This window comes from Trifolium pratense, linkage group LG1, assembly GCF_020283565.1.
Source record: "Trifolium pratense cultivar HEN17-A07 linkage group LG1, ARS_RC_1.1, whole genome shotgun sequence".
Lineage (NCBI taxonomy): Eukaryota > Viridiplantae > Streptophyta > Magnoliopsida > Fabales > Fabaceae > Trifolium > Trifolium pratense.
In genome coordinates, this window is record NC_060059.1 from 15,156,945 (window position 1) to 15,175,606 (window position 18,662).

Sequence of the window (18,662 nt, forward strand, 5' to 3'; positions counted from 1 at the left end):
AAAATACAATTTTCACTAGTGTGAAGTTATAAAAAAGCATAAAATCTAATTTATATTGCATAAGCTGTTTGCATAAACGGACCCTATATTGAGAATAAACACCAACATCTCTTGAATTTGACGGTTCTTTACTGTTTCAGTCTTATCTCTTGGGTACCAATTTTGTGTTCAAATGATTGTTTCTCTACTGCCAGTCTGCATATCAACACAGTCCCGTCTCCCATTTAAGAACAAATCAGCAAATTAGCTTATGTTGTGCTTATGCTTTTTCATAATTGTGAAATGAGCTCTCTGATAGCAACATTCTTGCATTATTATTGGCTATAAAAAAGCTAAATAAAACTATATACAAGCAAGTAAAATTAAAATTAACATCATACTATACAAATTACAAACAAATTATAAAACAAAACACAAAATTGTTTGTCTTTTCGCTAATTCATTATCGTAGTGTTTTCATGTTATTTTTTCAAAGCAACCAAATACCTAAATATATTTACCAAACATTCTAAATTAGCACAAATTGTGCACAATTTATAGGTTAACGAATGGCAAGTTACAAACATAAAACATAAATAGAAATTATAGCAAAAGTTAAAGCAACAAAAAATTACAATTAAGAAAGCTCCCAAAAAAGCAGTGGGTTGTATACAACTATGTTGCATAGCTGCGGGTACGGTACCGGCATCCTCGTATAATTTTTTTTAATATAGTTATATACTTAAAATAATAAAATTATATTCTTAAAACAGATAATTAAACATTAAAAGTCGCAAACTTTAAAAGTAGTTATATTGTGGTTTACACGTTTAGGAAATTAGGAGGGGTGGTAAGACTATGCGGCTCTACTTTTAAAAATAAATAAAAAGGAAAAGAGACTGAATTGATTCTAATTTTAAACTAAAGTGAAACTTTATTAAAAAAAATAAACAAATAAAAAAGAACGGGATTGGAAAATGTTGCAAAAAAAAGAAAGAGTAGTTTTTGATGAAATATGTACCATGTTTGTACCCTGAGAGTACCACGAGCGTACCCCGGAAGTACCACGCGTGTACCCACATGAAAAAACAAAAAAAAAAAACTCGGTACTTTGAGGGTACGTACCATGAGAGTACCATACGCGTACCGGTATCCGGTACGTACCCAGATTTCCTGAAATGAGGAATCAGATTTCCTGTTGTAACTACGTGTCACGTAGTTAGTCAGTTACAACTGTTAGTCGTTTGATCAAAAATGAATAGTTGAGATTGATTTATTTTATAATCTTAAATCAAAAGGTTGAGATTTGCTACAACATTAAACTATGGGAAAAGTCTCGACTATACAATTAAACCAAAAAAACGTCTTGAATTAAACCACCACCACACTTGAATTTTTATACTATTCTGATTGAAGATACATTAATCATTTCTAACTTTCCTCCTCTCTACTAGTCAACGTCTTATAGGCTTATTTGATTGAAAAAGCCTCTAAGGGTCTGTTTGGTTCGGGGGTTTTGGAGGGGAGGGGAGGTAATATTTTAATTTTTTTGTGTTTGGTTCAATTTTTAGGAGGGGATACGAGGGGAGGGGAGGTGAGCAGAATCCCTCATAACTCAATTTTTGCTTCCCCCCAAATTGGGGGGATTTGGAGGGGAGGAGAGGGAAGCTTTTTAAAGTTTATTAAACTGACAAAATTATCCTTAATATATTTTAGAATTCCAATATTATCCTTATTACCATTTTTATTATTAGGTCTTTATTGTCTGTACTTTGTATTGTATGTACTCCTTGTCTACCTCTGTTTCTATGTGGTGCCGTTGCTACTCATCAAGTATGTATTTTTTTTTTATAATCACTTGCGTTTATATATCTGTTTGCATATATGCATATATGTATCATGTTTATGTTTGCGTTTATGTTAAAAAGATCCTGTACATACATAATCACTTGCGTTTATGTTAAAAAGAAAGAAGGGATTGGATGGAACGATGATAAGATCCTTGAGGCAAGGAGATAGCAAATGGGAGGCTGTCTTCCTTAAGCAAGCAAATTACTAATAATATATGTGTGTCTGTATTGATCAAAGAGATATTAGTTTTAAAAATGAGTTTTATAAGATTTTAAGGGTAAAAAAGTAAATTGCTTTTAAAATACCTCCCCTCCCCTTGTGAACCAAACATATATTTAATTAAAATATCTCACCTCCCCTCCTCTCCCCTCTTTTGAACCAAACACATATGTAATTAAAAAATTTCCCTCCCCTCCCCTTCCCTCCCCTCCCCTCTATAAAAATACCTCACCTCCCCTCCCCCTATTTTGAACCAAACAGACCCTAAATGAGCCATCCTCTAAAGCCATCCTCTAAATAACATTATGTAACAGAGCACAACAACCCTCCAAGAATTCCTCCTCTCATACAAATAAGGACCTTCTCCAACTCCGGCCACCCTTTCCCCCACCTCAACCCCGTGACATAACTATGCCACTTTTATACTCGACTCCAAAAATAAATCTGCTAAGCAAGTAAAACGTTCTCTCAAAATGTGTCACATTTAGGCGAGTCTTATCACTTCGTCTACAAAATATTGGTCTGGTTGCATTTTTATTTTAGTCCCCTTATTTTTACCATTTTACATAATTTGTCCTCTTAGTTTTTTTTTTTTGACAAAATTTGTCTCTTAGTTAAAATTTGACAGTTTTGGTTTCTCCATCAAATATTTGATCTAAAATACGGTGACATGAGATGTTTTAAATAAATTATTAAGTAATTGTTCTCAAAATTTTATCAATATTGATCTTTTTTCTATTGCCAGATCATATATCAAATTATGACATTTAAAACGTATCACTTAAATTAGTTTTTAGTTCAAAAATATGATAAAAAAATTAAAATTGTCGAATTCTAAAATAGAATCAAAGCTATAAATTAGTGGAAATACGGAACCAAAATTACAACTAAGAGATATATGTTTGTTAAAATTAAAGAGATTTTTTTGGTACAAATTAAGAGATTTCTTCAACATTAAGTCATTTTAAAAATAAAACGAAAAAATCATTTAACTCTAAAAAACAATAGTATAAATAAATGCTGAAACTAATATATCTCTTCCTAAGTTAAAGTTGAAGAAGAATGGCAGCATGTGAGGACCTGCCAGAAGAGTGCATTGCCACCATACTCTCTCATTTCCAAGACTTTCGATTCTGCCGCCGATTCCGATGCTGTTTGGGATCAATTTCTTCCTTCTGATCCCAATTCATCAACTCTATTATCTTACAATCTCCTTACCTTGCCAACATATTCCGACCAAAAAGGCTCTCTATCTTGCTCTATCCGATAGCCCTATCATCACCGACAACGGTAAAAAGGTATTGTTCTTTCTAACTGCCGATTTATCGAATGTTAGGGTTTATCATCGATTTGATTGTTGTATAAAATGCTAATAGATATTTTGGATAATTTTAAAATGTAGAGCGTTCAATTAGATAGAAAGAGTGAGAAAAAGTGTATCATGCTTGCTGCTAGATCTTTCGCCATTTCTTGGGGTGATGATGAGCGCTATTGGAACTGGATTGCTATGCCTGATTCCAGGTTTGCTCTTGACTTTTCTAATTGCTTTATTTAATTTTGTTCATTAACTTATTTTATTGAGAAGTAATAACCAGCTAACATTTCATCTTTAACTTAATTTGATATTTTAGGTATGAAACATGGACTCCGACCCAGACACCTCACACGACACATACACATATATGTCGACACTTTTAATTTAAAATATATAGGACACCAACACCACCATTATTTGATAATTCTCTTTGTAGAACGATATATGTGAGGATTATCAATTTGAATAAATGAATATGGTTTATTTTTAATACTAAACAAAAAGTGAGAGTTTTAGGCTTCCTTTGTTACGGATTAAAAAATAGTCATTTTTATATAAAATAATTTAGGGATTAATTTTTTGAGATTTTATAGAAAACGGGAATTTATTTTGTGTTTGTTTATTATAGTATCAATCACGAAAATAATTTTTAGTTTGTTTGGATACAACTTGTAAAAGGGATTTTTTTTATTACAAAATAAGTTTCACCTTTTAATATTTGCTATCTTTCTTCTCTAAAAAACGCTTCTCATTTTTAACCGTTTTTCTGGTTATTTTTAGATTATGATTTTTTTAAACATCTATAATAAAAAGATGCAAAATCTTTTAAAGTGATTATTTTTATAAAAAAGAAAATGCTTTTTTTTCTAAGATAAACTATACTCCTTCCTTCCCAATATAATTGTCACAATTTGACCGTTTGCACTATTCATATAAACTACTTTGACTATATTTTTTACTAATGTACAAAGATAAATATTAACATATGGAATCTTGTTAGATTTGTATCGATGAGTACTATCAAAATATCATTTTTTTTTCATAATTTTTAATAATACACAACAAAAGATATTCACGATCAAAATTATGCATTGACAAGTGTGCAGTGATAAAATGCGACTATTATTTTGAGACGGAGGGAGTAACAAACAACCTCATATCAATTTAGTTATGCTTGGAATAAATTTAGTTATGCTTGTTTTACAGCTTCCAAATTTTAGTTGATGATTAGTGTAACATATATATGCATTAATTCTTATCTTTTTGTGCACAAATTTTGCACAGATTACCTGAAGTTGCTAAGCTTATTCACGTGTGGTGGCTTGAAATTCGTGGGATGATTAACACCCTTGCCTTGTCCGCAAATACTCAGTATGGGGCTTATCTTGTGTTCAAGATGATTGATCTTAGGGTCTTCCTGTGGACTTATCATTTGGTGTCGAAGGTGGCAATAACAACACTAAAATTGAGAAGGTTGCTTGCAGGACAGGGTTGTAGGATTGCCACGTCCCAATATAAAAAGCGATGGGTGGTTGGAGATTGAGATGGGAGAATTATTCACTTCAGGCCTTGAACATGAAGAAGTCCACATGAGTGTAATCGAGACAAAGGCTCTGAAGGGAAATTTCTTTTTTGAAGGAATAGAAATTAGGCCTAAGGAAGACGGTTAAACAACATCATTCACTAAACTATACAAAGCCATAAGCTACAGCTTCCCCTGCCGAAACTTTTCAACATACTATGTGTGACAGATATATTCTTGTTCCAAATTGTCTCTTGATAGAGTGTATGAATCAAGGTTTTAAATTGCGGTTGCAGTCGTTGATGTGGTAACGGTTGCGGTTGTTGCTAATGCGGCCATTGCGGTTGCTGCAACGCGCAATGCAGCTGTTGCGACGTGAACTCATTTTGAAATTTCACAAGCAATATAAAACGAAACATGGTGTTTGTGCAGCAAATTAATCCTCACAGAAGCATGGTTATGCTATAATCATCATCGACAATGTTAGTTACAACAAAGAGATTTTTGTTTTGTTACAAATTAAATAGATTTTAACCAATCGTTAATTATTTAGTGGTGATTGACGCTGAACTTAATTTTACAAATTAAATAGATTTTAACCAATCGTTAATTGATTTAGTGTTGATTGACTCTGAACTTAATAGGAAAGACCACACAGTTCGATTCCCGCAACTGCGATCGAAGAGGTAACCCCCGAACTAGATTAAACTCGTGCTGATAACCAAAATTAAAAAGATTTTGTTTTTTTGTATATAAGAAACAAAGAGATATTTTTGGTACAAATTAAGAGATTTCTTCAACATTAAGTCTTTAAAAAAAAATCATTTAACTCTAAAAAACACTAGTATAAATAAATGCTCCAAGCTTCCGATAATAAACCCTCTTCGTAAGTTAAAGTTGAAGAAGAATGGCAGCATTTGAGGAGTTGCCGGAAGGGTGCATTGCCACCATACTCTCTCGTACGACTCCGCTTGACGCCGGAAGGCTCTCCCTCATTTCCAAGACTTTCCGTTCTGCCGCCGATTCCGATGCTGTCTGGGATCAATTTCTCCCTTCCGATCCCAATTTCATCGACTCTATCATCTCACAGTCTCCTTCCCTTGCCAACATTCAAACCAAAAAGGCTCTCTATCTCGCTCTATCCGATCGACCTATCATCATCGACAATGGTAAAAAGGTATTCTTCTTTCTAACCGCCTATTTATCGAATGTTAGGGTTTATCATTGATTTGACTGTTGTATAAAATCTAATGTCAATTGGATATGTTGTAATGTAGAGCTTTCAATTAAATAGAAAGAGTGGGAAAAAGTGTATCATGCTTGCTGCTAGATCTTTCGCCATTACTTGGGGTGATGATGAGCGCTATTGGAACTGGATTGCTATGCCTGAATCCAGGTTTGCTAACATATCATCATTAACTTAATTGGATATCTTGGTTATGAAACAGGACTCCGACAAGGACACAGATACATGGTGACACTGTTAACTTAAAATACATAGGACACTGACACTGCTACATATATGTTGATTTATTTATTATAATTAAATAAAATATTATTTATTATTTATATATCTAAATTGATAATCAAAATATCGACATGTGCATCTTAATTGAACAATTTATTTTATTTGAAAGATGGTCTGAAATATTAGGATACAATAGTACAATGTCTGATCGTTATTTGAAAGATGTTCTGAAATACTAAGATACTCCCTCCGTCCCAAATTATATTTCAAACTATTATGATTTCCTTATAATTTGGGACGGAGGGAGTACAATAGTACACTTGTTGATGTGTCCAATGAGTGTCTAAGGAGGTGTGTTGATGCAAATAAAAATAATTTATTTTGGGACACTTGTCTAAGTTGAGTGTCATACACATGTTGGACACTTATCCAAGGAGTGTTGAAACAAAGGAAAAAACAAATTTTTTTGAGTTATCTGACATGTCGTACAAGTGTCAGACACTGTGACACGCTTAATTTTAAAGGTGTCCATGCTTCATAGCTTAGTTGTCTTTCTACCAAATGTTGTAATTTGTGAATGTCCATTCTCAATAGCTTAAGTCGTAAACGACCGACTCTGTATAAAATGAGTACAATATGTTTTCAAATAAGAACCCACATATAAGCAAAAATAACTACTTTCACATATTTCCAACCGGAATTTTCTGTAAACATGCTCTTCCTTCTTGTACTGATATCAACTGGCTTTTGCTTCCATATATTATCAACTTTTGGTGATGAATATTCTAAATCAAAGTTAGTAAAGAAGGTTTGGCCAGGGTGCTCTATGTGGTGTTCTACTTCAAGACCATGCCATAAATAAGTAAATGTTTCAAAATCCATAGCTTCTGCAGATTGTACTAGTTATATGAAAGATAATTTTTTCATTTCAAAAGTTGAATGAAGGTATTTTCTATTTTCAGTCTCACTTTCTCCGCGTGATTTCTTTTAGGTGAATACTTCTTGTTAGATTATTTAATCCCAAATTTAACTGATACCCAAATTTGAACCTCAATAACAGTGATGGTGGTCCATTGTCTGAAAATTTCTCTTTATGGATAAAACACAAATATACATAACACAAATATACGTAACTTATTAACACAAATATACACTTAAAATAAATTTGGTTATGCTTGTTTTCCAGCTTCCAAATTTTAGTTGATGAGCCTGGCAGCCTGCATTGTTAGTGCAAATACTCCTTATGTGATGTTATCGATCATTTTCAACCTTTTTCTTAGTTCACGCACTCATCTTTTTGTGCACAAATTTTGGACAGGTTCCCTGAAGTTGCTAAGCTTAATCATGTGTGGTGGCTTGAAATTCGTGGGATGATTAACACCCTTGCCTTGTCCGCAAATACTCAGTATGGGGCTTATCTTGTGTTCAAGATGATTGATCCCAGTGGATTTGAGAACCTTCCTGTGGACTTATCTGTTGGTGTCGAAGGTGGCAATAACAACACTAAAATTGTCTGTTTGGATTCAAACGTGGAACCTATGTGGCACATAGCAGGAAGACGGAACCGTGATTGGAACCGTCATATGAGAAGGTTGCAGGACAGGGTTGTAGGATTGCCACGTCCCAATATAAGAAGCGACGAGTGGTTAGAGATTGAGATGGGAGAATTCTTCAATTCAAGCCTTGAACATGAAGAAGTCCACATGAGTGTTATTGAGACAAAGGCCGGTCAGTTGAAGTATAATTTCTTTGTTGAAGGAATAGAAATCAGGCCCAAGTAAGACAGTTAAACAACATTCAGTAAACTATACAAAGTCATAAGCTACAGCTTCCCCTGTCGGAACTTTTCAACATAAAGCGACACACATAGATACTACAGTATGTGAGAGTGAGATTCTTGTTCCAAATTGTCTCTTGATAAAGTGTATGAATCAGTATATACTATAATAACTGTGTTTTGGATGTTTCAACTGTGTATATTTGAATTCAATATTTATTTGCGGCCATTTTTTTTTGGGAACCTCAACTATGAAAGCTAGGTACTTGACCCTCTATGATTGATGACATTACACTGCACAATATAAACTCACATTTGTGAAAATATTTTAAAAATTAACTTATAACAATGATACTATGATATAGTTTAATTAATTCCTCTATACATCACATAGATATCGCGACACGGATTGCTCTCGCTCTCACTCCGATCTTGCTCCGTTCGCGATTCTGCTCCGATCTCACTCTCCCTTTGATCTTGCTCCGATCTCAATCTCCTCCTATCCTCTTCGCCGCATTCCTCCTTCCTCGCAATTGTTATTCTTCGTTGAAATTTGATGTTGTAGTGCTCGATTCTTCTCCGATTTTGGCGTAAGTTAAATTTCAACACTCTAATTGAGTTCTGGATTTGATTTGAACGCTATGAATCACATAATCTCATTCGTATGAATTAGAAATCACTAGTGCATAATCAGAAAATTAGGGTTCCTACTTCATGCTTGTTTAATTGCATAATCATCGACTCACTAAGCATTGATTATTTGCATGTTATTACATTACAGGAGTCTTACTGAGAAAAATCCTTTTGAATCTCTTTTCACATCAACAAAATCCTTCAATTAAACACATTTTATGGCAATTTTTGTTTCCATTTCTCTATTTAGGTTTTGCACAAACTGAATTCATAGATTGAATTCAGGTTACTAAATTTGTTCACCAAATTCATTTTACTGTATGAGATAGAATTAGATCATACTTATTGGATTGATTCTATAAGTAACATCTAGTGGCATGTATTTAGATGATACTGTACATGATTCTTATTCTTACAAGAAACTTTGCTGTGATACAATAATTTCCTCTGTATATTTGCTACTGACTTGTGATTGGGCAGAGCAATGAGTCACCGATCCCTTTATACATGTTCATAATGGTAGTCTTTTTTCTAGTGTAGGTGATTTGTGATCTGGTTTAGTAAGTTAACCAATACTCAATTTGTGATATGATCATCTTTGCATATTGTATGCAACTATGTTGATGGAGCTATAGGCTATAGTATGCAACTATGTTGATGAAGCTATTGGAAGCAACTATTTTGATGTTCCACTATTGGAAGCAATTCTTTCGATAAGGAACTGTATATGGAAGTGTGGATTTCTCCAAACTAACTTTTAGTGAAAGTATGAAGCTTAGAGCTGGTGTTAACAAAATCTCTCTTCTGAGTGTTGCAGTTGGGATTCTGGTTCGTTTTCTCCCTCTCTATTTGTGTCTGCCTGCGCATGGATGTGTCTAAATATATTATCTTTGCACATCAAAACTAACTGATTTTTAAGAAACATGAACGGTAGTTGATGTCATGAGTCATGACTATGTCTGATTAGACATGGTCGAGGGAGAAGTCGCAATCCACCCCAGTCTTCCCCAAGTATGTTAGTTACTGCATCAGATTTTTAATAGGGAATAGAGGGAGTATTTTACTTGTTTCCTACTCTGTAGTTTTCCTTTAATAAACTTCTACAAAATGTTATACTCTTGTTGCATGATCCTTCCTTTTATTAGCCATATTTAGTCGATGCTTTAACCAAATGTGTGAAAGGGAAATAATACAAAGAATGAATGTCAATTAAATCTACATTGTGCGTTTGATCTGCTAAAAAATAAGGGACTGGACAGGAGAACTCCTGCTGTACTGTGTTTGATTTTAAAAGTGTTTCTGGTACTGGACAAACTGGAGCCAAGGGACGGGACAAAAACTGAAATTTTTGTCCTCTACAGAACCACAGGACAACTTTTTGTCCTCAGCACAAGTTGTCTAAAATACCAAAATAACCTTTTGTACACCAAATATCGTACAATACAAAGTTTGTTCAATATCTTAAACGTTTGTCCTGTGCTGTTCTGTCTTGTAATGTACTGTTATAAATATCAGAGAAATACTAAGTTCCAGCTCCACGACATGTTCCCATTTTTGCTGCGCGTCTTGTGTCAGAACTTTGCATTGTCTTATCATGTTTATTTTAGAATGAATTTGTTTAGTAACTGTAGTTGATGTCACAATTATTCTGCTCTTTTTTGGATTGTATCTCATGTCAAACTGTCATTTGAAATGTGAGTGTGCAATTAATTTGAAGCCTTAATGCTGATTTTTTGCATAATGATACACTCACTAAGCATTGATTATATGCATGTTATTACTTGAACAGTATACGTTAGCAGATTCACTAGTCATTGAATTTTGAAATTTGAATTGTTTCTGCATAAAGTAGAAAGTAATTTTTGCTTGATTAATACTATAAAAGGCACTTTTATATATTAAAGTAAATATGATTATAGTTGTCCTCTCTAAATCACATCCAATACAAGGAGATGTGATTATTAGCTGAAACTCTCCTTTGATGGCAGACATTCGCTATCACAGTGGTTGGATCAAGTCCATTTGAAGTTCACAGAAGAGATATATATATTTATAGGTTCCTGAATTTATTGGTTCATTGATCCTTATTGTTGAGTTTGTTTCTCCACAATTGATTTCTAGTCCAACTAGTATGATGCATGAATTTATTAATTGGTTCATGTATTCTAACCATACTGTGTTACGAACTTTATTTATAGGGACGTGCTTGTATTAGCAGAGCATCAAGATGGCGAAATTCAGTTGGGAAGTAAGCTAAAAACATCCAGGTAAAGCTTCTCCATCTTATGTTCAATTACTGAAATGTGTTTTAAATGTGCTCTTTTTTATTATTTTGTTTATACATATAGGTTACAGAGCAATTAAGTGATTCAAATTAATGTGAGTTGGAGAACAAATCTACTCCTTGGTTTGCAAGTATGAAGGTAATGGACAGACCTAATCTATAGGTCAAGTTTCTTAAAGGTTGTGGTATGATTATTATTTGACTATGATATGATTTGAATATTATACCTTATACTTTTTCTTTGGTTATCAGTAATAAATTGCAAGTTACATTTATTTGAGTAGTTACACTTCCATGATATGTAAAGAATGCTTTTTCAGTTGCAATTTAGACTAGCTTGTTATTTTAGTTCATTTTTTACTAGCTGGTTATTTTGGTTTGACACAACCGTCATTTACATCATTTTGATGAATAAATGGGATTTCCTAGTGGTTTTGTGGGGAATGATTAAATAGGTGAAGAAATTGGTTCATGAATATGTGTAGGAGAAATCAATTACATGTATGCTATAGTTTTTTTATTTATTAATTTGGAGTCTTTTTGCATTATGGAGTATTAGCATCTATATAGGAATGATGATGATTCATTCAAAGTTTACAATCCAGCCTAATCAGTTTTGAATAGAAAGGCATTTTATAAATATTAAAAAAAAAATCTAAAAAGCTTGGATATAGCTGCGAAATTGCTAGGGAACGTGTAGCTAGAGATTTATTGCGAAATTGATGTGACAATATCCTAGCGATTTAGTTATGAAACACAAACTTTTGAACATTATTTAACTAGGTATTAATTGGGAACTAACTAAGATTCTCTTTATATTAGTTTCAAATTAACTAGCAAATTTTTTGATAGATGATATGCCGCCCAATCCATGCTACGACTTATAAGACAGCTAATTCACAACAAATCTGTAGTAACTCTGTTTTACTAGAGATTAGCTACGAATTAGCCACAAAATAAGTCGCAGCAAATCTGGTATTTTCTTGTAGTGTTAGGTCTCTCTTTCACAACATGTGCATGGTTGCCAACATTGATTGAAGTTTAACCAATGCCTTCTTTTTTGGTCACTAGACAAAATGCCTTAATAGACTAGAATTTAAGTCACCTGAATATATATTGTCAAAAAAAAAAAAGTCACCGGAATATATATATATAAAATATATAGTGTTTAATAATCTGTTTTAAAATGAAAATGAGTATAGAACTATACATATAAATACTCTGAACAAAACCAAAATTTAACATGTAGTGATCAGAAGCCCCACTGTTGTATTCACCAATGGCTTGGGTTGATGATAACTACGATTAAATTAGTTAAAATTTGCCTTTACCAAAAAAAAAATAAAAAATAAAATAGTTAAAATTTGCTTACATTTGAGTTTACAAATTTTTTTTTTTACTAGAAGAATTTTTGTAATCCTTATGAATTTTTTTTTTTTGAACAATCCTTATGAAAATTAATATTAAACACCTTATTCTAAACTGGAAAGACTATTATGGAAGTCGGGGAACTAACGACTTCATGACACCAATTTTACAAGTCCTTTTGGTTACGGGTGATTGCTTTTCTAAGTGATTACAACAATGCCATAGCAAAAGGGGAATAACTTGCATGTGATATCCAAACATTATGTTCATGTATCATGGAAGGCGCCTCTATGCAGAGATGGCTGTCTCTAAACATTATTGATGGTGCTGCGAATTGGATGATACTCGAAGTGCAGGTTGTGGTGGTCTGCTTCGTGATGAACATGGTTGCCGGATTAATAGCATTGAAAAAAATATTACGTGTCACAATGACATATATGGCAAAACTAATTTAGGGAGTTATGTATGGCAGCGAGACAACATGAAATTTTGAAACCGGAGAATCAAGATCCAGTTGTGATTGTCCAAAGTTTGTGCGATGGAAAAATTGGAAGTGCCAATGGTTGGAACATTTTGACGAAGATTAAGGCATAAAACATTGCTCGCTTTGGAGTGGGAGATTAGAATAATTTTTGTTTACCAAGAAGTGAATAAATTTGCGGATATCCTTGTTAATATGGAGAAATTCTTAGGTGAAATGGTTAGGTGATGACTCACCTAAGAATTTCTGTTGGATATGAGTTTAATTTGTGCACCAGTTTTTACAATTACCTCCCAAATAAGTGGTTCAGGATGTAGCTGACGACATTAGGGATGTATCTACAATCTACACCTTGATGAGTTGCTTTGTAATTTATTTAGAATTTTTCTCTTCCCATCTTCCGTGTTTCTTTTTTATCCCCTATTTTTTCATTTTTCTTTTTGGTAAAAACTTCGAAACGTGTTTTTCGAAAAAAAATTTAGTTCAAATTCGGGAAAAATTAGAAAAATACATTCCAATTTTTTTCCAAGACAAATAAAAAACCTTTTTTTATGGCTCGTAACAAAAAAAAAAAGGCCTTTTTATTGCTTGAGTTGTTTTTTAGTCTCAGGGTTGGTTTTAATTAGAGTGTAATTTGATATTTCATGATCTATGTTCTTTTTTTAAAAAAAAATCGGCATCCGACCTAAGGACCAACTAATTCAAGAGACCAATCGATCTCACCAATCACTTATGTGGTCCTATCAAATCCGGAATTTTTTAGCCCTATATAGAATAACTCACTAAGAGGGAATTAAACATGAGATGAGACCTTGAGAGGAGAACACTCCAAGTTTTCAAGTCAATACCGATGTACCAACATGATCTTGCTCACAAAGTGGCACAAAGAGTGGGATTGGAAAACGAGTAATAAGGACTACAACTTCTTTCTACAATTTGAAGAAGATGATGTGGAACCAGAGGAATCAAGAGAAGATCTTGCTACTCCGCCGGCTTCACCAACCCCGAGTTCTGAAGAAGGAGAAAGCTCAAGTGAAAAGACTCCTCACTTTAGAAGTTTGCAAGAGATTTACGAGGTAACCGAAAATCAAGACAATCTTACTCTTTTTTGTCTATTTGCGGATTGCGAGCCCATGAACTTCCAAGAAGCATTCGAGAAGAAGACTTGGAGAACTGTCATGGACGAAGAGATCAAGGCGATAAAGAAGAATGAAACATGGGAGTTGGTCTTACTTCCAAAAGGGCACAAGGCGATTGGTGTGAAGTGGGTGTATAAAGCAAAGAAAAACTCCAAAGGAGAAGTTGAAAGATACAAGGCAAGATTGGTGGCAAAAGGATACAGTCAAAGAGCCGGCATCGACTATGACGAGGTATTCGCTCCAGTTGCTCGATTAGAAACTGTTAGACTAATCATTTCATTGGCAGCTCAAAACAAGTGGAAGATACATCAAATGGATGTCAAGTCAGCCTTCTTAAATGGGGTCCTTGACGAAGAAGTCTACATTGAGCAACCACAAGGCTACGAAGTCAAGGGAGAAGAAGAAAAAGTCTTGAAGCTAAAGAAGGCACTCTACGGGTTGAAACAGGCCCCAAGAGCTTGGAATGCTCGAATTGACAAGTATTTCCAAGATAAGAACTTCATCAAATGCCCATATGAGCACGCACTCTATATCAAAGCGCAAGGCGGAGATATTTTGATTGTGTGCTTATATGTAGATGACTTGATCTTCACGGGGAACAATCCAGCCATGTTTGAAGAGTTCAAGAAAGAGATGACAAAGGAGTTCGAGATGACCGACATTGGATTAATGTCTTACTACCTCGGCATTGAAGTGAAACAAGAGGATCATGGAATCCTAATCACTCAGGAAGGTTACGCTAAGGAGGTACTCAAGAAGTTCAAGATGGATGATGCAAACCCAGTTAGCACGCCAATGGAATGTGGAATCAAGCTATCAAAGCACGAGGAAGGTGAAACAGTGGATCCATCACTCTTTAAGAGCTTGGTTGGAAGCTTACGATATTTAACATGCACGAGGCCTGACATCTTGTATGCGGTCGGAGTTGTAAGTCGATACATGGAGCATCCAACAACAACTCATCTGAAGGCGGCAAAGAGGATTCTTCGCTACATCAAAGGTACAACAAACTTAGGCTTGTACTACTCTATTTCTGATGATTACAAGCTCGTTGGATATAGCGATAGTGATTGGGGAGGAGACGTGGATGACCGAAAAAGCACAAGCGGCTTTGTTTTCTACATTGGAAACACAGCTTTCACATGGATGTCAAAGAAACAATCGATTGTCACTCTTTCCACATGTGAGGCAGAGTATGTGGCGGCCACTTCATGTGTTTGTCATGCAATCTGGTTGAGAAACCTGTTAAAGGAGTTAAGTCTGCCGCAAAAGGAGCCGACCAAGATATTCGTGGACAACAAGTCAGCAATAGCTTTGGCAAAGAACCCAGTCTTCCATGATCGAAGTAAGCACATTGACACACGCTACCACTATATTAGAGAGTGTGTTTCTAACAATGATGTGAAGTTGGAGTACGTGAAGACAGATGACCAAGTAGCTGATATCTTCACCAAACCTCTCAAGCGTGAACACTTTGTCAAATTAAGATATTTACTTGGAGTAGCAAAATCAAGTTTAAGGGGGGTGTTGAATATGTAAATTGATTTTGGGTTTGTTTTGGGCCTTAGGAATTTTAAGCCCAAACTTAGTAATAAGTAGTAAGTCTAAAGAATGTTCTAGAGATATGTAGAAATAACTAGTAGAAGTTATAATATGTAGTAGTAGAGAGAAGTGTGTAGAACTCTCTCATAGAATTATGTAGAACTCTCTCTTAGAAGCATGTAGAAGAGTCTCTAGGAGTATGTAGAACTCTCCCTTGAAGACTATAAATAGGGGAGAGGTAGTCATTTGTAAACCAAGCCAAAAATTACAAACACTCAATAATATAAGTAGCATTCCCTTCCAACAAGTTTCATATCCTCTCTCAAATATTTAAACACATTCTCCACCTATTAAAGCTTCCTTCCAACAGATCTATGTTAGTTGCAATGTTGAGCGTTTGCCTGCAATATTCCTTTCCTATAAAGATTATCTTTCAGATTCGCTAGAAAACGCCAAGCAAAGACTGCTATTTTCAACCCGCCTCCATGCCATCTTCCTCCTCTCTACTAGTCTTATAGGCTTGTTTGATTGAAAAAGACTCTAAATGAGTGATCCTCTAAAATTAATAATTGTTAGAAACATTATTCTACAAAATAACAATATGTAACAGAGAACAATAACCCGCCAAGAATTCCTCTCCTCTCATATAAACAAGGATCTTCTCCAACTCCAGCCGCCCTTTCCCCATCGCAACCCCTGTGACATAACTCCGCCACTATTCCAATTCCAAAAATAAATCTGGTAAGCAAGTAAAATGCTCTATCAAAATGTGTCACGATTTTATGCGAGTCTTATCACTTGTCTAAAAAAATTGGTTTGATTGCAATTTTATTTTACCATTTTGCAAAATTTGTCCTCTTAGTTTAAAATTTGTCAATTTTGATTTCTCCATCAAATATTTAATCTAAAATACGGTGACATGAAATGTTTTGAATAAATTATTAAGGGAATTTTCTTAGAATTTTATCGATCTTCTTCTTTTTTTTTTTTTCAAGAAATATTGATCTTTTTCTATTGTTAGACTTAGACCCAGATATAATCAAATCATGGCATTTAAAATATATTAAAATAGACCCAGATTTCTAAATAAATTAGTAGTGGACATCTGGAACCAAAATTAATTACAAAGAGATTTTTGTTTACAAATTAAAGAGATTTTGTTTTGCTACAAATGAAGAGATTTCTTCAACATTAAGTCTTAAAAAAAAAAATCATTTGACCCTGAAAAACATAGTATAAATAAATGCTCCAAGCTTCCAACCAATAAACCTCTTGGTAAGTTAAAGTTGAAGAAGAATGGCAGCGTTTGAGGACCTGCCGGAAGGTTGCATTTCCACCATACTCTCTCGCACCACTCCGCTTGATGCTGGAAGGCTCTCCCTCATTTCCAAGACTTTCCATTCTGCCGCCGATTCCAATGCTGTTTGGGATCAATTTCTTCCTTCCGATACCAATTTCATTGACTCTATCATCTCACAATCTCCTTCACTTGCCAACATTCCAACCAAAAAGGCTCTCTATCTCGCTCTATCCGATCGACCTATCATCATTGACAACGGTAAAAAGGTATTCTTCTTTCTAATGGCTGATTTTTCGAATGTTAGGGTTTATCATTGATTTGATTGTTGTATAAAATGCTAATATATATTGGATAATTTTGAATATATAGAGCTTTCAATTAGATAGAAAGAGTGGAAAAAAGTGTATCATGCTTGCTGCTAGATCTCTCTCCATTGTTTGGGGTGATGATGAGCGCTATTGGAACTGGATTGCTTTGCCTGATTCTAGGTTTGCTAGCTCTTAACTTTTCAAATTGCTTTATTTAATTTTGTTCATTATAACGTAATTTACTGAGAGGTAATAACCAGGTAACATGTCATCATTAACTTAATTGGATATCTTGTTATGAAACACAGATTCTGACATAGACACAGACATGCGAATGACACTGTTAATTTAAAATACATAGGAAACCGGCACCGCTTCATATATGTGATCATTTTCAACCTTTTGTCAGTTCATCCACTCTTATCTTTTTATGAACAAATTTTGGACAGGTTCCCCGAAGTTGCTAAGCTTAATCATGTGTGGTGGCTTGAAATTCGTGGGATGATTAACACTCTTGCCTTGTCCCCAAATACTCGGTATGGGGCTTATCTTGTGTTCAAGATGATTGATGCTCATGGATTTAAGCACCTTCCTGTGGACTTATCTGTTGATGTCGAAGGTAGCAATCGCAGCACTAAAATTGTCTGTTTGGATCCAAACGTGGAACCTATGTGGCACATGTCAGGAAGACGGAACCGTCGTTGGAACCGTCATAATAGTAGGTTGCAGGACAGGGTTGTAGGATTGCCACGTCCCAATATAAGAAGTGATGAGTGGTTAGAGATTGAGATGGGAGAATTCTTCAATTCAGGCCTTGAACATGACCAAGTCCACATGAGTGTTATCGAGACAAAGGCTGGTGAGTTGAAGTTAAATTTCTTTGTTGAAGGAATAGAAATTAGGCCCAAGGAAGAAGGTTAAACAACATTCACCAAACTATAAAAAACCATAAGCTACAGCTTCCCCTGCCGGAAGGAACTTTTCAAGAGAGATATATTGTTCCAAATTGTCTCTTGACAAAGTGTATGAATAAATAATATTGCCTATTATAACTTGTGTTTTGGATGTTTCGTGTATATTTTAATGCAAATATTTATTTGCTGCCATTTTTTGATATGGGAAGGGAACTTCAACTATGAATGCTAGGTACTTGATCTTATATGATTCGCATTAGTTAGCTCTTTCTTTCATCCCGGAGTCCATTTGCTCCGAGGAAAGGAAGGAGTAATAAGGTTACCGGAAAATAGATAAAATGATATTTTAATAATAGGGAAATGATGTTTATCACGCCTTCTGTTGTATTTTACCAAGCTCGTTGATGATAACTATGATGAAATTTGTTTACATTTGAATTTACAAAGTATAAATTATTTTTCCTTTTATTCGAATCTAGAAGAATTTTTGTAAATCCCTCCCACTACAAAAAATTCTGGAGTTAGCCACAGATTTGTTGTGAATTAGTTGTCGTATAGGTCC

General features: G+C 34.4%; 2 protein-coding genes and 1 pseudogene across 2 annotated transcripts; all 3 read left to right on the forward strand.

Moving 5' to 3' along the window:
- Positions 1–548: 548 nt before the first annotated feature.
- On the forward strand, positions 549–4,907 carry LOC123888976 (annotated as a pseudogene).
- Positions 4,908–5,765: 858 nt separating this feature from the next.
- LOC123903198 (F-box protein PP2-B10-like) lies at positions 5,766–8,368 on the forward strand. Its single transcript, XM_045953123.1, has 3 exons — positions 5,766–6,063; positions 6,164–6,282; positions 7,673–8,368. Exons 1-3 carry the CDS (start codon positions 5,794–5,796, stop codon positions 8,133–8,135), a joined length of 852 nt encoding a protein of 283 aa, XP_045809079.1. The 5' UTR covers positions 5,766–5,793; the 3' UTR covers positions 8,136–8,368.
- Positions 8,369–16,874: 8,506 nt separating this feature from the next.
- LOC123903199 (F-box protein PP2-B10-like) lies at positions 16,875–18,303 on the forward strand. The gene is made up of 3 exons (XM_045953124.1): positions 16,875–17,144; positions 17,248–17,366; positions 17,636–18,303. The coding sequence occupies exons 1-3, from the start codon at positions 16,875–16,877 to the stop codon at positions 18,105–18,107; spliced, it is 861 nt and encodes a 286-aa protein (XP_045809080.1). The 3' UTR covers positions 18,108–18,303.
- The last annotated feature ends 359 nt before the right edge of the window (positions 18,304–18,662 follow it).